The 22,547-nt window shown below is 43.1% G+C and overlaps 1 protein-coding gene across 3 annotated transcripts in view; it reads right to left on the minus strand.

The window, feature by feature from the left end:
* The window catches only part of ASIC2 (acid sensing ion channel subunit 2), a 679,528-nt gene that overhangs the window by 200,767 nt on the left and 456,214 nt on the right, over nt 1–22,547 (minus strand). For all 3 annotated transcript variants that reach the window (XM_083146954.1, XM_083146952.1, XM_083146955.1), the window contains exon 2: nt 18,752–18,902. In XM_083146954.1, coding sequence (XP_083003080.1) covers nt 18,752–18,902 — 151 coding nt within the window. The remainder of the gene's footprint in view (nt 1–18,751; nt 18,903–22,547) is intronic.

Consider the following 22,547-nt stretch of genomic DNA (forward strand, 5'->3'; position numbering starts at 1 on the left):
AACGTGTTGGGCGTAGCCTACGGAGAGGACGGAGTGATGTCCAAGTTGAGAGGGAGATCCAAGCAGCGGCTGAGTACGGAGGACGGCAATCGGACGCTGGACGTTTGTGTTACCGTGTTATCTGTGATACCGTATGCTGTGACCTTCCTTTTATGCTGGAAAGCTGTTTACCTCAAACCTATATGTATGTGAGCTTATATTTTCAGTAAAAGAACTGTATAACTTTTTGGCTCATGGTGCGCTTTTCTCATTTCTTCTGAGATTCTGCTGATTGGAATTGAACATTTCACTGAGGAGGTTTTGCGCCTGGGTATTGTTCTCTGTATATATATGTGTGTGTGTATATATATATATATATATATATATATATATATATATATATATATATAAATAAACAATTTTTAAATATATGTAGATATACTCATACACAAAAAATTTGGGCCTGCTGTTACAAGTCAGTGATCCTATGGCAGATATCCAATAACTGACAAGTAGATATTGATATTTGTAAAGCTGTACATTGCTAGAAGTGTGGTAGGTACTGGGTGATCTCGGTCATCTAGAAAGATAGCTACCCACGCATTTCAAAATATAATCAATGACACCTATTTCTTACTGACGACCTTGGCACTGAAACATGCATTTACTGCAAAAAGCATTGAAACTAATAACAGCATAGCATGGGGCATAGATTACAGTGTGAGATAAACAGAAGGCTGGCTGCCAATGGTCTCCGTTCTCCAGGGATGGACCCGTGTTTAATTACCCTTTTTGTCTCTGTAACTGTACTGAATTTTAAACACTGCCAAATTGCACAATATCAATTGTTGCTTAAACACTGCCTTTAAATATATATATAAATGAGTCATTTTATACTGTGGCATCAGTAATGCCCCTCTTAGCACACCCGGCCCGGGTATCTTGGCTACGCCAAGTATATTTTTCACACAAAGCTGGGATGTACTAAATAATGCATTTGGTTTCCCTTTCAACATGTTTTTATTGTGTGTTTTCTTCAGCACGATGTTGTTAATTAATTACTGGCTTCTTCATTACCAGTATAAACTAACAACTGTCTTGCTGCACTACCGCTGCAGTCACAGACAGCTCAGCATTGTGCAGCATTTCCCCCTCTGGAGCCGATTCAGACCCGTTTGCAACAAGCCAAATTCAGCCTTGTCCCCGATGGTTGGGGTTTGCACATGTGCAAACCCCAAGAGCAAACATGTTCTGGAAGTTTCACACTCACCAAGGTGTTTTCTGCATATGAACGGAATGGGGGCAAGCAGGGAGCTGGAGTAGGGAGGGAGTGTTGATGCCTGCTTGGGCCTGGCGGCTAATGTCACATGATGTCAACGCCTGCCCTGAACTCGGCCATCTCCATCTAGACTGACTTTAATCTGCGAACGGGAAAAAAATTATTTGATGGTCAGATGATTTGTCACCCATGCAGACGCATGGGTGACAAATCCCCTTGTATGCATACACATCCCCTTGTATGCTAGTGAGGGGCTACGCACGATGGGAGGGGTGGGGGTTCGGCTGGGTGGTAGGCGGCATTTACCTCTTCACTAGGCTACAAACATAAGCAGCGTAGTGAACAGTTCTGATTTTGGCCCTTTTTCCTACTGCACATGCGTGGTCTTCAGATTACTGACATGCATAGAAGACTAATCTGGACCCTGGAATCCTCGCTGTCAACTCAGAGGAGAAATCATTCCACACAAATATTTTAGGATGAACAAAAATTAATAACCGCAATAAATAAAAAAAAATTACATTAATTTAAATAACTGAAAACAAAAAAGTCAGTTTATTAAGTTTCATTAACAGAGTGTAGGCTCAAGAACCATGAATTTGCTTGGCAAAGGTGGTGTTATTAATCTACCATACCCATAGGTGCCGATTAATGTTTTTGCTGGTGGGTGCTCAAGCCAAAAATATAGAGGACTGGCTTCATGGGGAAATTCCCCCATAGTGCAGGTACATAAATGCCCCCACAGTGCAGGTACTCCGCGGACAGAATACACTCTTCCCGGCATACTGTTTCCCAGGTGGCGGGTCCAGTGATGTGGGTGCTGCAGCCACAAATTAGCAAGTTAATATGGCGGCCCAGCAGCGGGACTCGGGTCCGTGGGTGCTCATCAATTTCCGTGGGTGCTCGGGCCCTTGAGCACCCACAGAATCGGCACCTATGAACATACCAAGGATTAGTACACAGACCACTGGGGAAACCCAATAGCCGGTAATGGGGAGGGCTAGTGGCATGAATATCATGTGGGCAGAATGACAACACCTGGAAATGGGGAAATAATATGGCTGTAAGTAACCGTACATCCCCACCAAAATATGCATCTTATTGGCATATTGAAGTGACAAAATTGCATTTTTTGCATACACAATGAGCAGGGGGATTTGCAGCATTTGTACATTTGTGTGTCTGAATCTGTGTATAAGAAAGGGGTTACAATGTGAGCAGCCCCAGCATTTCCTCAGCCCAAGTTCTGCTGTGCTTCATCTGCAACTTTATAAAATGAAGAGAATTAAATGGCTCAGAACTGACTGCAGAGCAGACCAACACTGGAGACCATGGCTAGTAACAGTCAGTGCAGGTGCTGGGTGATCTTCCGACTTACTCTTCTGTTGGAGCTCTGCCTGCCCCCCACATGTGCATATCAGCCTGTGCCTTTAGATCAGTGCAGTTCTCGGCATTGGGACACATCCTAAAAGGTCATAGCAGAGCAATAATAGTATCTCTTAATTTGCCTTACCACATCGGGTGATTGGGTGTTAATGTAGTTATCGCAAAGGCGTAAGAATTTGGTTATGTGGGGACCTTTTTGCATAGAGGCTTCTATCCATGCCATTCTAAAGATGAAAAAAAGTTTTTCTTTAAACATGTTTAAAGATGGTGGTAAGTATGAGATCCATTGTTGTAATATGCATTTGCGTGCGACATTGGATACAATAGTTAATAGTTAACAATAGTTAAAATATATATTTATTGGCAGAAGAGAGCCTGGCAGGGGTATCCATTATGCCCAGGGTTGCCCATTCTGGGGTTAAAGTTATTTTTAAAGGATAGAATATCAACACAAATCACTTCACTTGGACCCAGAAACTGCGGTTCCTTGGGCATTCCCATAGACAATGAAATAGTGTGGCTGGTGAATGATCGCATTTGTGCCGACTCCAGCATTCCTATTATATTGGCTCTAGAAGGGGATAAATAGCCTCTATAGAACAATTTGTATGTTATTTCAGCATAGGAGGTACTTTAGACCGAAGCAATCCCATATATAAAAGGGTAATTATAGCTTCCATTTTGGAAAGCTGGGTTGTGGTGGGACACATCCTGATTGAAGTTGCTGAAGCAAGAATTTCAATTTAGAGACTTCATTGCCCATTTGCTGACCGCCATGTAGACCTCCATGGGCCTGATGAAGTTCAAACATAGCCCAAAACTTAATATTAGTCAACCTACATCACCAATTTGGTGGAATGAAGCACAATACTTTCATCAGAAAACAGCTGGTTTCTCAACTGATTAGGTATCTGGTTCTTAAAATTAAAAGTTGCCAAACTTGTAGCCTAATTGGGAAGCATCTAGGTATTTAGCAGCTTATACATTGTCCCTTATTTCTAGATAAAAATATGAATTTTTACCTCATTTCATAGCAATGAAGTACTGGTCCCATTTTTTAAAAAGGAACAAAAACCCTAGATGATAGATATGGGAGTCTGTCTAATAAAATAATATTATGTTTCCTGCAGAGTTGGAAATAATTTATGGAAAAAACCTACATTGGTATACATTGTGTCCATTAATAATGCACAGTATGCACAGCTATGTCATTTTGTACTTTGGTTATTCATGCCAATAGCATCATATAAACCACGGTGTTCCCCTGTATCAGGTAATGGGAACTTACCCAGCCAGAAAGGCTCAGTATCCTCACTACTGGGTCATACAACTCTGTACATTTTACTATAAACTGTCTTCCTGCAGTTTAATAATTACAATGCAGCTATAATCTTCTGGAAGCCATTAAGAGATGATACACTTTTTTAGTTAATGCATGTTTTTAATAAATAACCCCTAAATCTTAGGTTTTAAGTGAGGGATTTTCAAGCTCTAGTAATTATGTTTAAAGGCCCCCCATACACTTATGCGATATGGGCTGACCTTACCTTATACTTACGGATCAGGATGAGAAATCGGGTGAAATCAGCCCATATTGCATGCGTTTGACTTCGGATCTGACTTGGCCCCCTCCCAGCAGCGGGGAGGAAGGTCATATATGACAAATCACAAGCAGAAGGACTGAATGTGATGTATCACATGCAATCCTGCTGCCCCGGAAGGTCCCAGTCGACTGAAAGGGTATCGGGTGGCCATATACTGCTGCGACTTCTCAACTTCTTAGAAAGATGAATATTAGAAATGTGTTTGTCCACTGAGGGTTCGCATAGGTTTTCATTTCAAGATCGACCCAAGCTTGAAGTATGTCCCTTTGCTGTCCATAAGCAAGTTAACACACTTAGCAAGAAGTGCCCTGTACACCCAGATATTCCCATCAGTAGGAGAAACATGTTACACAACCATTGTGATAGGTCATACATTTTACAGACCCATTGGGTGCATGGATTCACAAAACAGTGCTCTGCAGGGGTGGGATTCTCCAAACTAAAAATGCCGTAAAAACCCTGTTTTCAGGGTTTTCACTGCATTTTCATAGGCAGCAAAGCCCCACCGCTGGGGCTTCACTGCAGGGGTTTACGCCAGTTCTATTTGGCGTAACCCCATGGAAGCCTATGGGCTTCCTTTCGCATCCCCCACCACCCTGCCCGCCCCCCACCGATTCGCGCTGCCCTCCCTCATCTGTGTACGGGCAGTCTCCTGCTGAGCTGCCCAGACCACTGACCACTGACCTCCTCCTCCCTGCACATCTTCCGGGTGCTGGGAGGAGGAAACGGAGCCCTCAACCAGTCGGGTAAGCACAATGTCGGCCATCACTTTTGCTTTAATAATCGCAAATGTTACTGCATATGCGATTATTAACACTGCGAGTGCCGGCGATGTGCTGTGGGAGTTATTAGAGAATCCCGCCCCAGATGAGTATGACCTGTTTGTACTGGAATAAAATTATCCCCAATACTGTAGATCAGGCATGTCCAAACTGCAGCCCTCCAGCTGTTGTGAAGCTACACATCCCAGCATGCCTTGCAATCATTTTAGCATTCCCTAATAGCAAACATTTAGGCATGATGGGACTTGTGGTTTCACAACATCTGGAGGGCCATAGTTTGGACATGCCTGCTGTAGATTATCCTAATAAATAAGATACAGAAAAAAATAGCACATTAAGCACCTCCCGGGCCACACTGCAGCCCAGCATTTGAGAAGAGCTGCTGCTGCTGCTAGGTAATAAGTAATGGATAGCCAATAAGATCCTACTATGAAATCAGAGTAAATTAGAGTAAATCAGAACCTTCACATCTCTAATTTATATACAGTACTTTCCAGCATAAAACTATATATAAACCTTTTACCTTCTCATTTAAATCCATAAGCATTACCAAGTTAGATACACATTGGGCATATGTCCTCTCGCATTGTCTCCACAGCAACAAATGTGTACATTTGTCTGTACACAAAGCTGTTTTTTTCATCATCATACTCATTTCCAATCACAGCCTGATTGGCTGGTACAGCTGTCTGAATACCTACCCAAGCATTCCAACCTTCCAGAGCTTTTCTTGTCCAGCATGCTTAGGAGACACTGCAAGGCACTTTAGGGGGTGGGCCCAAATGGTCTTGTCATTAGGCCCAACACCAACAAAGGGAACCACCTACAATTCCCATAGTCATGGATGCCATCACAAACTATTGTGCCCAGGACTGACAAAATGTACAGGGCCCCCAACAACATACACATACTGCCCAATGGACACATATACTGTTCCATAGAGATACATACACTGCCCCATAGACAGACAGGCATGCATACACAACTGCCTGTACCACACCCTCACAGTTTCAGCTACTCCTTCTTCCCTCCACCCCTATCTGCCCCTATAGCTTACAATTGAGAAAGGACCCTGGTATCGGCATAGTGCATTGAGGCCAGTTCTCAGCTGGCCCAGCCCTAATGCTGCCACCTGGGCCCCCTTTCGGTTTGGGCCTGAGACTGAAGTCCCAATCGGCTCCCCTACCCCTAATGGCAGCCCTGCCCATTAATGCATATACTAAATTCTGGTGCATTCACAGATTAAAATCCAGCAGACAGGTTTAAATTCATCAGCCTGTTATAGGTAAAATACAACAGCATTGGTGGCAGCTTTAGAAGAGGGGCTGCAGGACAGTCCAACTGCCACCGACTGCCACTCCAAACTGACTCACTGGCAATGTGTGTGGCTCCACTATTTGAATTTTGAACTGTGCATCCTCACCACTGGAGTCACCACTGATCAAAATCTAGAGCTAATGGGCTCCTGACACAACGTCACCACTGTACCCTACTCTGGAGATAAAACAACCGTAAAGTAATTGGATGATATGTTTAGAATAACAGTGCTTGTCTTAACAGCATGCAAAAAATGCAGATGTAGAGGTTACTCATGACAAAATGTAATGATCATTAATGTATAAGATAAGGTTGGAAAACAGCATGTGCGAGGGCAGCTGAAGAAGATGTAGCGAAAAAATATAAAGATCACAGTTAAAATAAGTAAGAAATTCATAAAACTAATTCACATTTTCCAATAAAAAAAAGTCAGTGTAAATCATTATTATAATTCCAGGAACTTACAGAAATGATTGGAATACCACATTGATTTAATGGTAGTGACTCAGTTCTGTACTGACGTTGGACTGGATGATCACATACTGCAGCACCCTGTCTCCAGATACTCTTACTTATCTATTATAAATAAAATACACCAATCACATAGATAGATAGATAGATAGAGAGATAGATAGATAGATAGATAGATAGATAGATAGATAGATAGATAGATAGATAGATAGCATGCCGGCTACCATCTCCAGTCAGCTGCTACACTTCACTAAATGCTGTGCATCGTGAATCAATCGAGAGGGAACTTACCAATATGATATGCTTTTTATGGAACCACATCACATTGGCCTCACATTCTCCCCATTTAAGTGTGATATGCACCATTATCCTCCCCATAGTACCCATTTCTCTAGGAATAGGCGATATACAGGAGGTCGGAGAGGAACCCTCCACAAAGGCACAGACGCTGCAATGATCAACCCGTAGCTCCTGTCCCCTACCTGCACCATTGTTGAGGTTTGGATGCACCTGCTGTGCAACAGGGAGCTGTGCACCTGGCAGGAGCTGACCCGCCTGAGCTCAGGATTGCTCACTGTCACCTCCCCGCAGTCTGGCAATGGCGCCCTGACTGCAGAGGAAGCCAGAAACCCCTGCAATCAGGACAGACATTGGAGGGGACCCCACACGTAGGTGCTTGCCACTTCCCTTTCTGTTATCACATAAACTAGTAGTCTATGACAGCCATTCTTTCATATGGTATCAGTCTTGAATCTCTAGGACACATAGAACCAGAGATATCAAGGTGCAAAGTGGACACATTTTCACCATAGACTATAATGGACCCCTTTAATACAGACCCTCCATGGGTTCTGACACTTGCCGTTAGCCTTGTGGGGGTCTCAGAAACTTGGGGTTTCTATCCTCTGATAGCTAAACATATCCTTGTCCATAAGAACCCAGATCTGAGCTGAAGACCGGAGAAATTAAGCTTTAAGCTCATTTTAATTCATACATAGGGTTAAGCTATGGTAACTTAATAGAACCGTGCTTTTACACCAATGCTGCTAGAGACTCGAGACTGGATTATGTGTCACCGGGAAGGGGAGCGGTAATCATCCCTGGGTGGGGTCCTATCCAATTGTCTGCCCAGCTTGCTGGGGTTTCTGGCATCCTCTGCAGTCAGGGTGCCATCACCGAACTGTGGGGAGGTGACTGAGCAATCCTGCGGATCAGCTCCTGCCAGGTGCTCAGCTCCCTGTTGCACAGCAGGAGCACCAAAACCTGATAGAGGTGCGGGTAGGGGACTGGAGCTGCGAGTTGATCCCTACAGTGTCTGTGCCATTGTCAGCAGCTCCCAGGGCCGGATTATAATGGGGGCACAAGGGGTCAGTGCCCCTGGGCCCCCCTCTAGCTAGGGGCCCCCTGTTTTGTGCATGGGAGTGGGGTAGTGCTGCAGCTTCACCTATCTGCCAATGTGACAATGATTAATGGTGCTGAGTATCGGGAGCCAAGTGTGCAGTGCATTACTGGCAGTTGACTAGGTCTCATGACACTTTGCGCCAGAGGGCAGAGGCTGAAACGTTTGTGCTTCTCAGGCCCATGGAAAACATCAGCAGCAGCAGCCTAGTCATGGGAGGGTTTTTAATCAGAGGCAGCACTGTGACTGTGAGGTCTCCTACAGAGTAAGGTGCAGAGGGACAAACACAGGCTTTTCATGTGGTATGTATGTATGTATGTATGTATGTATGTATGTATGTATGTATGTATGTGTGTATGTGTGTGTGTGTATATATATATATATATATATGTATATATATATATATATATGTATATATATATATATATATCCCCTGAAGTTACCCATTGACCAAGTTTATACTGACTTTACTCTGTGTTTTGACAGTGTAATATTCCCCCATGCAGTTTGCGGCCAGTAATGACAAGTGCAAGGGGGCCCCCCTGTCTAAAGTGCCCGGGCCCCCCAAAAACTTAATCTGTCAGCTCCTGTGTATTTTAACTAGTGTAACAAGATGCAACTTCAGCATTCCCATGAGACATGTAAAACCTATGCCATGGCTGGATGCAGATTATTGCACCCCCTGTCCTAGATTGAATTGATATTGATAGGTAATTGATCATTCTGCACACTGCTTTAGATATCAGAAAAGTGTTTTTGACCAACTTAATTTTGCAAGTTAACTATAAAATCTCTTTTGCCTCTGTGAAGGGAGGAACGTAGAAAAAATGTCTATGAAACATACAGTAATGTTTAGTAAAGTAATATATATAACTGTATGAATGGTAGACTAAAAACATAGAGTGAGAAAAAAAATCATTGTCACTTAGAGAATCAAAGCTGGGTCTCCGAGCATGGAGTGCGGCACACTTATCCGCTAGCCTACAACACCCGGTGATAGCGACCTGTGCTCATGAGTCTATGTACAGAGCAATCTCATGCCATCAGTTATGCTTACTGTATAATGCATTGGATAAGAGAGCTGTAGGGCGTTATGTTTATGAAATAGTTTGCCTAGGGGACCCAGATACTCCACCTAACCACTGTACATTACACAGCCCATTTGCCGGAGCTATTGTACTGTACTGTACAGATGGAGCCGCAGTGGCTTTCACCAAGAATATGATGCACAAGTATCTCAAATGCAAGCATGTCCCATCCTCGGCGAATGGCACAGCTCCATCTTTCCTGTAATGAATATCAATCCGTCACTGGATTAGTGGAGCACTATCCACCCAGTGGTGGTGAGGTGTATTGCATTCATATTGTATGGTGTGCCTCAACGCAACTCACTGCATCTGAGCATGCTACAAAAGTGGCGTATTAAAGCCCTCGCCTAGGCAAGCTGGCGCAATAGATGGTTCTTTTTCCTGATAATTAACGAGCCCTAATTTTACAGGAACATCCCAATTTATGACCACACAAGACGGAGCATAAACCCTGTTCTCCCATAAACGGTAAGACATGGAAGCTGTTGTATGCTGCCATATTAACAATTTGTAATATCTTGAAATAGGAAAACTCTATATAATAGGCAGTAATAATAATACCCTTACAATGTCTAAGAAGCACCAATCTCTTTACTTCCGTATCATTAAAAAATATTTATGGCGTCTACTTTAAATTTCATTTTCCTTTAAACCCATTTTTTGCTCGCACCAGTTATATATTTTTTTTCTTCCCTCCACAAACCTGTCACCAAAAATGCTTAATAGGTTTGAATTCTAAATGAGATTTCTCACTCGGGGATCATTAAATATAATTATAATTCTTACACCCATAGATATGTCTGTTATTAATGTATATTTACACAGACATGCATAGCGTGCCCACATCCGCTTCATTCTCACTTATACAGTAAATTACTTTCCTCCCGTGCAATACTCTAAAATACAAATGATATCAAGAGAAAGAATGATTTTCATTCCCCATCCTACTCATACCTTCTTGGTGATGTGGATATTGCTATCAGGGGTCCTCATTATCCCATTATTTATATGTTGTCGCTAGGTAAGTAAACAAGAAACCAGCTCTAATTATTTTGAACAGATTTTTTATGTCTTTTCCTAAATCTTCCCAAGTGGATGATGGGGGGAAATGTAAGCGATTCATTATCACTGCATGGGGATTTCAGTTCCCAAGAGGCTTAGCTCATACTGTGCGTATGAGAAGAGAGATCCTATGTTATCAGCGGGTGATGGCTCTGTATACTAATGACTGCATTTTATTATACATTGTGGGCGCTGCACGCTGCAATTGTTTGAGTCATTCCATCTTTGATTTCATGCTCCCTGGGTAGGTTATAGAGAGTCTCCCTTATCGCTGCCTTGAAATGGGAGATAAGATTAATTGAGTTCCCGTTTTGTGGAGATGCAAGAGCAGACACATGTGATGAGTCTTTGGCTTGCTCAACGAGACAGGAGAACACAGTAACGCCTGCAAGTGAGCAAATCTCTTGTGATCATCTTTGGTTGCAAGACAGGTGGAGTTGTCTGAATGCAAAGATTAAAATCAATGATCAAACAGTATAGAGTCTAACAACTCGCTTCCTCCCAGATGATAGCCTGTGAAGGAATAAAAATAGGAGGCTTCCAGTTCAGTCTGGGAAACTTAGGGAACACTAGTCAACACAATAGATTTTTAGTTACTGTAGCAACACAGAGTAGCTGCTTTTGGCCAGGACTAAAAATCTGGTTACTGCCATTTCCCAGAATGCCAAGCGTGCCTTAGTTTACTAATGGGCTGCTCTGCATTCAAAAACTTTTGTCTAAAAAAATGGCCATCTTAGCCTTGGTTAATTTAACTCTTTTTTAGTGAAGTAGCTTATCATTTTGCTGAGCAACTTTGAACCTTTTTTTGAGTATGTTTTCTTTAGTGACGTGCTTTGAGTGTACAGTATGTATACCAAGGGCTAATTTTAAGTTAAAGGCATCTGTTGTCATGGAGTCAAATGGCTCTTGGTTGGATTTGTCTGTGGAAAATTAACATTTTGAGGTAAGAACTAGGGATGGCCATTGACCATAGATAATTCCAAATCACAATGGTTTATGGCTGATGTTGAATACTTTTGCCATCGATGGCAGAGAACCAGATGGTTTCCCTACATTGATGGCAGAGCAAAACCAATGTTTTGCTTTTTTTTCTCAAAGTGCCAGTACACGGAACATAGCTACGCCCTGGACAACTGCAAAGCCCCCACCCTCGTGTTTGATTGGCCCACAGGCCAATCACTCAAACATAATAAAGGACCATCAAGATATAAAACTATCGATGGTCACCCATTGAATAGTTTTACACTATTCATGGCCAGTTGCACTTTTGCCATTGATGGTTAAAGTGGTCCGGATGGGCGGAACTGCGTTCCATCAGATCAAAATCTGAGGCGCAAAGGTTCCGCCTCCATCAGCCCACTGCCAACCCACCCAACAGCAGCAGCACATGTCCGTCCTCTGCTCCGCACACTGAAAGTCGTGTCTGGAGCACTAGTAGCAGCCGCAAACCCCTACTATAAGTCGTGTCCGCCCCCCGCCGCTCGTTCCCAGGCTGCAGCCGTTAATATCCCCCCCCTCGCCGCCGCTCATTCCCCAGTCTGCACACTCCCCGCACCGCTGCTGCTCGCTCCCTGCAGCTGGGGAAAAATAACAACGATCAGCACAGTTCCCCTGCCAGAACATGTACTGTACAGGTGAGAGGAGTGGGGTGGGAGAGCAGGAGGAGAGGAAGCCTGGAGTAGTAGATAATGCCGGTGCCAGTATTTTGAAAAGTTAGTGCAGCAGCAGCGTGGACGGGACTTCAGCGAGGGAAGTGAGTTCCACCACCTCACCAGGACCACTTTAAGCACTGCCGATGGCCATCCCTAGTGAGAAATGAGCAGCAGCAATGTGATCACATGGAACTCAGACACAGAATCAGCTTCACAATGTGGGCCTGTGTGCTTGGTATGGCATATGGCAGAAAGTACCAATCTGATTTTTTAAGGTAGGTAATGAAATGGAGAAACAAACTAGGGCCACCCTATTTTCCTTATTGATAATGATATCTTTTGAGAACAGGCAAAGTGGACAGTTAAATTTTAAGGGGTAGCTGTAAGAAGCAGTGATGAGAGTGGAGTATTGAGCCAGTGGAGAAGATGTAAAATTGTATAGAATACTCTTGATAAATGTTACTTCAAATCTAATTGGATGCCATGACAACATTCTCCACTAGCTCACTTCCCAACTCTTTTCACTGCTTCCTACATCTGGGAAACATAGCTGCACCATTTTTCTGGCGATTTGTGCAGCGCCAACACAGGACTCCAAGAGTACCAAAGGGGTGCACCACGGCAGCCACAAATGTTTTAAGCGGTGGCTTCACCTCATTCATTCATTGGAAAATGCTTTTTCTCCTCTGTTAATGAACCTACACCAATTTACTGTATGTGTGGTATTATGCTATGTGCTTTTAATTTTATATATATATATTTTTTAAAACACTGTGAAACTTTGACTAGAAGTTTAGTTTAGAAGGTATTATCTCTTAATTGAATTCCATATTTTATACATATGTAAAAATTGACAAATTCCTGGCGCCTCCATGATATCCCTGCAGAGAAGTAATTATCAGTTTATAGATGTGTCCTCATATACTGTGGTTTCAGTTACGCCAACAGACACTCTTTATTTTTTGCTCAAAATATGCATATATTTGACCAAATTAAACACTGATCAACTTAATGTGCAACATTTGAACATGTGTGTGCAAGCCGGAATACAGTAGATATGGTATGAGTTTCTGACAGTCACGGTTTCAGCAGTTGTTTCTCCGACATCGGAATCCCAACTGTCAGGAGCCCAACATGGGGGCGAGCGCATTGAAGCTCCTTGCAGGCTCGGTGGCTCGGTGCGCTCACCACCTATTTTATTCTCTCTCTCTGGGGGTCGTGGACCCCCGTGTGGGAAAATAGCCCGTGTAAGTTGGGATTCCGACTGCCGAGCTCCTGACAGTTGGAATTCTGATGTTAAAGAAACAACTGTCGGAATCCTGACAGACGGTGAGTCACCCGGCACACGACCGAATCTGTAGTCTAAAGTGCTACAATGCAGAGGTGGCTGCTTTTACTAACACCAAGTTCCGTCATGCTTCGTCTGTGACTTTTTACTTTATAAAACTCATTCCTGTGCAGGTCATTCTGGAGTTCACGTACTAAAAACTTTGAGTTATTTTACTGCATCTGCAATGTTAAGGGCCGAATTGCTTACTAAATAAGGCCCTTAAGCTGGCCACATATCTAAAAGATTATCTTTCTAACCAATCAGCTGTTATGGTCCCCATACATCAGCAATTAATTGTGACAATCCTCAGATCTGGAGATGATTGTCACAATTAATCTTTAATGTGTGGGCTCCCCCTTTTGGCGATCCCGATCAAAAATTGATCGGATGGCCAATCGATTGCTGAATCAGATTTTTAAACATGTTTAATAATCTGGTATTATCTGCGGTTCTTTTTTATATGTGTGGGCATTCCCATTTCGTCTTCTTCTATTTAAATTATAAAAATGAATTAACATCTGAAATGACAATCGATTGAGGTGATATATGGGCACTTTCCAGATATGAAGATGCAATCTTTAGATGGGGAAATCTGCCGATCACTGAAATAAATCTGTAATGTGTGGGCAAGTCAAATAGATTGTAGAAACCATTTATCTGGCCAAAAAGTCACTGGAAAACCATTAATTGTGATTGCTGATGTACGGGGCCCATTATACTGTTCTTTGGTATCTTCTATTTTGTCTTGCAAAGCTTGGTTCTTTGCATTGAAAGGGTTATATATTACAGTGCAGGCATGTTTGTTTATTTAGACATTTCATTTAGTAAGCAATTTATTGCAAAGTGCTTCCTGAAAATAATAATTCCAATGATCTAGTATGCCATAAAGGCTGCTCTACCCCACTTAAAAGGAGACACGGGCGTGTAAACGAAGAAAAACTGGAGCGAGTACAGTCAGGTCTAACCCTTTAAAAATAATTGCTTCTCTTTTTCCTTTCAGGATGTATATTTCCTTTATCTCTATACATGTGACTGTATACCAGAGCCAGTCTTTGGTGACATCCTTGTGGAATCCATTCTTTAGTTTGCAGCCAGTCAGTCCTTGCTTATTATATGATGCTCCCTCATCTCCTGAAGCTTTGTGTACACTGCTCTCTAAAACTGTTGCAACCTGCTCATTAGCAAGATAACTTAAAGCAGCTTAATTACTGGTACAGGCTGCTGCCACTGGGAATCACAGGCTCCCGAGATGTGATGTATGACCTGAACATGTTGATCCCAAGGACAAATGGAAAGGCCTTGATGTTATGCCAGGCCAGAGAACACGCCATCCCTCATGCACAACAGGTATCGCAACAGTCAGCTTTACATAGCATGTTCCTTGTAATATAAACCACCAGGGGGCTTCTATTTTAGAGAGGGAGCTGCTGAGCATGTGAGTGGTGACATTTCCCAGTGCCAAATTAGCACTAAGAGGTCCTTTAAAATAACTGTTCTGCTTTTGCACAAATAGAATCTTTTAATCACAACAGCAGTGATATAAAAGCAGGAATGTCAATGGTCCAATCCCAAATTGTTTATTTGAAATTTGCCATTGATTGCTGCTTTTAGTCCCCAAATCTCTCAGCAATGTGTAAAATGCTAAACAATAATTTAATATAATAATTAGCAGATAATAGCAGGTAACCTAATATTCACCTTCATTTTTATTCCCACAAATAGCAAAATACCTCAGAATTGTTTATTAACCTTGTGCTCACTTACTGCACATCTTGAGCATTTTATCTTATGCAGTATAGTAAATAGTAACAAATGAAAGAATAATGCTAGAAGAGATTAGGATATGGTAATGTTACGGTTCTTTTAACCCTTTGCCTGAGAGATGTTCAAAATATCTGCTATAAATGCAAAGTGTCACATTTGTTATATAAATTCAAATACATTTTTTTGTGTAAAAAAGATTATATATATATATATATATATATATATATATATATATATATATATATATATATATAGGAGTGGGCAAAGAAGCAGACAGCGGCACTCTGGGAATTTTCAAAAAACGTACATTAGTGCAAAAATAGCATAGGTATGCTATTTTAGCACTAATATACGTTTTTTGAAAATTCCCAGAGTGCCGCTGTCTGCTTCTTTGCCCACTCCTACACAACTGTTCCGGAAGGCACCTGGGTCCCTGACCAGCTGGGGGAGTGCCAGGTCAACACACACCTTGCTATATATATATATATATATATATATATATATATATATATATATATGATAAACTTCACAGATCTTTATGATAAATCTACTGTAACTGCTTGGCAATTTTTTACACCTCTTGTTTCAAATGAATGGGTTAATGATAGAATATACCCCAAAACCCATTCATTTCTAGAAGTCCTATGTAAGCAACATACTGTAAGCAACATACTGTATGTAAATGACATAAACCATCTATTCTTCTAGCAGTCTGAAGCATACTTGCCAACTCTCCAGAGAGTTAGGTGAACTACCTGACTCCCTGAAGAGTCTAGCACTCTCCCTGAGGCCAAGCTGGGTGTGTACCAGTGGCGTAACTACTGTAAGGCAACTGTAAGGAGCAAGCGGCAGCGGGGTCTGTGTGGGCGTCAGCACCCGCTGGACGCACTGATATGCTGCTGCCTGCCACTGCCCCCTGGCTGAGCACCGGAGGTGAGTCAGCCGCAGCACGTGTTTGGTCATGACAGATACGACAAATCCCCCCACTGATTCAATTGACTGTACACAGAGTCGGCTTTTGTCTACTGTGTACAGGATGGCCGGGAGGATGGGCCTGCTGGGGCGGCCTGGGATGCGTTGGAGCTAGGGGAAGCAGCAGTGTCTGCTGGTCTCTCTTCCTCTATCCTGCTTCAGCTTCTCCGTTATGCATATGACGTCATCACGTCACACACTGGGGAAACACACAGGAGAGGAGCCCGGGTGTGTGTGTGTGGGGGGGGGGGGGGCAAAAACTATTTGACAGGAGGGAGCAAAATTTATAGTTACACCACCGGTGTGTACAACACAGTGACAGTGGTGCAGAGAGGAGGGAGGGGGTGGCCTGGGCCTAGGTCTGATACTTCCCCCACTCCCCACCCTTCTATCAGCAGCAGCCTCTCCTTAGCCCAGCACACACTGATGGGCTACAGTGGGTCTAGGGATGTTGTTGCCATTTCCACAGTCTCCTATCACATTGGCACCTTACCTCCTACACATATCCACACCATGGTTTCATATTAGTACCTTTGCTTGTACATTATGAAGCTGTTCTAAACTTGGAAAATGAATCAGAACTATCATTAATAAATTATTGTGTATGGAGGGATTTTTTTTATTTTTATTGATCAGGCTATGGCAGCACATTAATGCGTGGAAGAAGACGTTCATGGCAAAAATGCACCTTGCCTTGGAAGACCCTTAAAACTGCAATCCAGAGACTTGGAAATGCTTACTATGGAGCTTGGACCAGGGAGTGCTAACTAGGGTGCTATGAAAGAACAGGGGTCAGGCATGCCAACCAATGAACTTGAGTTCCAAATGGTCATTCATTTATTTATTTATTTATTTATTAACAATTTCGGTACTCTTTACTTAGCACGGCGCCCATCGCGGCCATCGCGGGCATTGAATGCACTAAAAAATCGGGTGCGACGCGACCGACGCGATGCCCGCGATTTCCCATAGAGAACAATGTTAAATGTCTCAATTGACCCGATTTTCCTGTTCAATGCCTCAATTGACCCGATTTTTTCATAGAAAACAATGTTAAATGGCCCACAGAGGCCAGATAGGCACCCTGAAGTGTGAAATGGCCCCCACAATTGTTAACGCCACCCCACGATCAACGTGAACCCGAAGCGTGGCGAGCGCAGCGAGCCCGCGAGGGGCGGCGGTACGCGTCCTACGACCTTTTCATACCCCCACTATCCACGTCGGCGTGGAGTTGAGAATAGAATAGTGTGGCGAGCGCAGCGAGCCACCGAGCCCGAAGCGTGGCGAGTGCAGCGAGCCCCGCGAGGGGACGCAGATACCTGTGAAGCCCGCGAAGGGACGCGTTTACCTGTGAAGGTATCCGCGTCCGCTCGCCACGCTTCGGGCTCGCCACACTATTCTATTCTCAACTCCACGCCGACGTGGATAGTGGGGATATGAAAAGGTCGTAGGACGCGTACCGCCGCCCCTCGCGGGCTCGCTGCGCTCGCCACGCTTCGGGTTGACGTTGATCGTGGGGTGGCGTTAACAATTGTGGGGGCCATTTCACACTTCAGGGTGGCTATTTGGCCTCTGTGGCCCATTTAACATTGTTTCCTATGGAAAAATCGGGTCAATTGAGGCATTGAACATGAAAATCGGGTCAATTGAGACATTTAACATTGTTCCCTATGGGAAATCGCGGGCATCGCGTCGGTCGCGTCGCACCCGATTTTTAGTGCATTCAATGCCCGCGATGACCGCGATTTTTTTACCTGCGATGCCCACGATCAAAATCGTGGGCGCCGTGCTAGGTAAAGAGTACCACAATTTCTTATATAGCGCAGCGTATTCTGCTGCACTTTACAAAGTCAGTGATACAACAAACTGGGTATTTACAGACAGACAAAGGTATGAGGGCCCTGCTTGCAAATTTACAATCTATGGGATTAATTAATCCAATTAATGTGCCAGTTTAGACAAGAGCACTGTGGAAGGAGGCCCAATGGGCTTGGATTTAATGGGTGAGCAGCTACTCATAAACCTCTAATCGCAAAGCAGAATGCGGCACAGCTCTAATGATGGTGTCAATAGAGCACAGTTTTTTTTATCAAGAGAACAATGCCCCCTGCCATGTTCCAGGGTGATTCTGGATTGGTATACAGAGAATTCTGTATCCCAGATGGACAGGTCGGCTCAGAGTGCAGATCTTAACACTGTTGAGAACCTCCAGGACAAATTGGACTTCTTCAGTGTCCCAGTTTGTCACTGTACTTAAGGCAGAATGGTAAAATATACCTCTTGCTCTGTGTTTTGTTGCCAATGACAATACATACTAAGGATTGACCAGTGGGTATCTACATTCTAAGTGCGCCTGTTGCTGCTACACAATGACTTCAATCAAAACAGCTTACCAAACCACTAACAATTAGTGGCATCACTGAAGCACAAAATGGCTGCCTTTGTGCCTCAGTAATGTCACTAATTCATAATAAATCCATTGGTTGTGCTCTCATGAAAATAAGCTCTGTTCACAAATCAGTCTATTCTCCATAACATAGTAACCAGTAATGCCTAAATATTACATGCTACTTTAATTAACAAAGTCTACCCAGCAGAAAGCCGTATCAATACAAGACTTTGACACTTTTTTTTTTCAGTTGTGCACATGGTGATTAGGGTCTTACCTGTCTCCCCCCAGATGGGAAGATATTCGTCTTGCTGGATGTCGAGCATGATTTCTAGTCCATTTCCAGTCCCTCCTTTTACAGTGGTGAGCAGAGGTCGACCGTCATGTCCCGAATTAAACATGTAACATTTCCCATATTTTGTGAATACCTGGAGAGAGATCAGAGAGAGAATGGTTTAATAATCCATTGCACTATATTTGACACACTCAAAAAGTTAATAGTGCAAGACATTGTAGTGCAATATGTGACTCTGGGTTTAATTAATGTTTGTACACAATGATTGTTTACGCAACAAAACAAATGTCAACAGACTGTGTATGTACTGCAATCTCAAAGTGCTGCACCAAGGTGCTGCTGTGATCCTGTGTACAATCATTTAACAAAAAAGTGATAGGCTATTTGGAGGTGTTACTGGGGAGTTTATGGGTAGTGGCGGCAAAAAAAAATGTAGACTTGTCATTGCCAATTTTGGGGCATGTAGAGATGGAGCCACCGTCGTTCATCCCGCACGTGCGCCAAATCTTTATGTCTTGGCATACTGTTCACTGAGAGTGGCACGCACATGCCTGGGAGATGCTCCTGCCCCCCCCCCATTCACAGAAATGCCAGTGCGTGAGTTGGTCGCTCATCCCCGTCTTGAAGAATGGCGCCCCGTCCAGATGAACGGAGGTGGCTTCATCTGTATACTATATGCAGTCAGCTGCAATCATGTATGCAGACAAACATGGCGCTAGAATCGGTACTAGCTCACCCAGTCTGTGTAACCATACAGTTCATGCTTCCTAATGTAGAAAACTGCAATTGCATTTGCGTACAAACATGAATTAGGCCCATTGTTACCTTCCCCTGTTCCTTATGAAAGGCTGATATATGAAACCACAATAATTTTGCCATTTTTCTTCCTTACATTTCCTGTTGAGTCACCATTGTTTAGTTTAATATATTATTCACATAATAAAAATATTAGCCTACTTTTGAGTCATTTTTTCAATCCACATTCAGCACCCACTGGTGTAATGCTATTGACAACATAGAATTACACTGGCCATCAGTATATGTTTTTTTGTGTGTGTGTGTGTGTGTGTGCGCCTTAGGAAGAAATTGTTACATTTTATTAAAAGTGACAGGCAGCATCCTGTGAGCCTGGAAAACAAGGCACGCTGAGTGACCTTAGACAGCAAATGGGCAATCCTATTTATAGAACTATGGAGAACAAGGTGTCTAGTAGCACCAAGTGATGCATTGCAATGCAACATCTGAGTGAGGTCATCAGGAAACCCATCTATCTTCACCTATTCTACCAACAAATTGAGCAAAGAAAAAACATCAATAAAAGTTACTATATGTTCAAATATTTTCCATTAAACTTTGCACCATTTGTTAATTATTCAAATCAAAAAGCACTCACAAATAAGCTTAACTTTACACCGACAGGTAAAATTATTTTAATAAAAAGTTTGTTTTTATCAAATTGCTATGTATTTGAATAGAGGTGCCAACATTCATTCCCGATCTAGTCTTCCAAAAACATTATTATCTGTATTTCTTGAAGATGGCATTACCCTACCCAATGAAGCACAGATATCTCATCAGAGGAAGTGGGACAGATAAAAAGAATGATAAGGTTATATGTGCGTGTAGTGGTGGAAATTGTGAACGGTTGGCCCATGTGCTCATTCCCAACCAAGTTAACAATATGCAACATGGCAGTGGGTGACAGGTAGAGGCAGGGGGAGGCTGAGTGTGACAGGGAAAAACAGTGGGTGACAGGGGCAGCACTGGGCCGATGCACTGAACCTGCTGCACCAGTGGTAGTTCCGCGCGCGCGTGTGTGTGTGTGTGTGTGTGTGCGCGTCCGTGTGTGTGCTATCATTTCCTCTCAGTCTTCCAGATTCTCTAATAGACTGTAATGTGCTATTATTTTATAGCCATTATCCTGAAACTCGGCACATTGCAGCATATTAGGGGGAAAGAGAGCTATAAAGCAGCACAGATCTGCAGACCAGCATGTCACTTCTCTGTAACATGAGATCACAGACCTGAGCAGTGTGCAGGCCATTATGGAAATGTCATAGTGGGTTATTGGGATGGCAGCACTATTAATTTGGCTGGAGAACCCACAGTTGCCTACCATCCTAATTTACCAGTGATGATTTCCAATCACAGGTTTTTAAGAACCTGGACATATCTGTTGCTAGAATGTCTCTCATTTGAAAGCTGACTAACTGTGCTACAAAATGTGTCATAATTTGGATTTTGCATCTTTGTTGTGTTTTAAAGAAAAATACTTACAGCTATGTCACTGTATTGTATGTAAGTGTTATAAAGTGATATTTCCAGGCCTGGTGATAGGGGGGGTCAAGGGGGACGGCCGTCCCGGGCCCCGCCGATCTGAGGTGCCCAAAGCTTGCCCAGTACTTCAGGTGCTCATTCCCCTCCCTCACCGGGTCCCTTCAGTCGCCCAGCCGGAATACCATGATGCAGGGTTTAAGGATTAAGGAAGGAGCTACAACACGGGGCTGCATGGGGGCGGAGCTTCACAGGACTTGGCAGGGCTCAGGCCCGGTGACATGTTGGGTCAAGGGGGACAGCCGTCCCGGGTCCGCCGATCTGAGGGGCCCAAAGAATGCCCCTGCTGCTCAGTACTTCAGTTGCTCATACCCCTCCCTAACCGGGTCCCTTCAGTCGCCCAGCCAGAACATCATGATGCAGGGTTTAAGGATTAAGGAAGGAGCTACAACACAGAGCTGCATGGGGGCAGAGCATCACAGGGTTTGGTGGGGTGGGGCTACACAGGGCTTGGGAGGCGGAGCTAGAGACGACTCAGGCAGCTGCAGTAGAGCTGCTGCTGTCTGCAAAGGGAGAGGACTGGAGAGGCTGCTGCGTTTCCGGGCCCACCCAGCCAGAATGCACTGTTATTTCAAAGGTAAGAGTGATTACAATATATATATATATATATATATATATATATATATATATATATATATATATATATATATATATATATATATATGTAAAAAAGGTAAAACAGAAAGCACTTCTCCACAGATGGAACAATGAGTGAAAAGAAAAAACTGGAGAGCAGTTCCATCCACAGATGGAACAATGAGTGAAAAGAAAAAACTGGGGAGCAACAAAGGGGTGCCACCATTGACTCATCACAGATTACTTCACTACAATTGTGGGGAAGGCCTCCAACGCGTTTCAACACTGAAGTCTTTCTCAAGGTGTAAATTTTCTTTTCACTCATTGTTCCATCTGTGAAGAAGTGTTTTCTGTTTTACCTTTTTACCAATAAATACCCATAAAACTTTTTAAACTGCTTGGTGCCGGTTCCTTATGTTTGGATAAAGAAACCGTGATAGGAGGATTTATCGCTGAGATGAAGTAAGAACACGTGAGCATATTTTCTAAAGATACCTTTATATGTTTTTCACTATGATTATGAATGTAAGCCTATAAGGAATAACATCACAAGACCCCACTAAGGAGGATTTTTTTCAATCTGGACATTATAATCAAAAATACGTTTTATTGTAAACAGTATTACACAATTTTTTGTATGAAATACATTGGAGAATTATAGAGCAAATACAACATGATTTTCCGATCCTGCCCCACCTTATTCAGATCTGATTACAGTACACAATTGTTTTCAAAATGGACAAAACCATGTGCACTGCAGGTATGGGCAGATGTAACATGTACAGAGAGAGTTAGAATTGTGTGAGTTATTTTGTTTCTGTGCAGGGTAAATACTGGCTGAATTATTTTTACACTGCAATTTAGATTT

The sequence above is a fragment of the Crinia signifera genome, chromosome 6 (genome assembly GCF_055691185.1).
Source record: "Crinia signifera chromosome 6, ASM5569118v1, whole genome shotgun sequence".
Classification (NCBI taxonomy): Eukaryota; Metazoa; Chordata; class Amphibia; order Anura; family Myobatrachidae; genus Crinia; species Crinia signifera.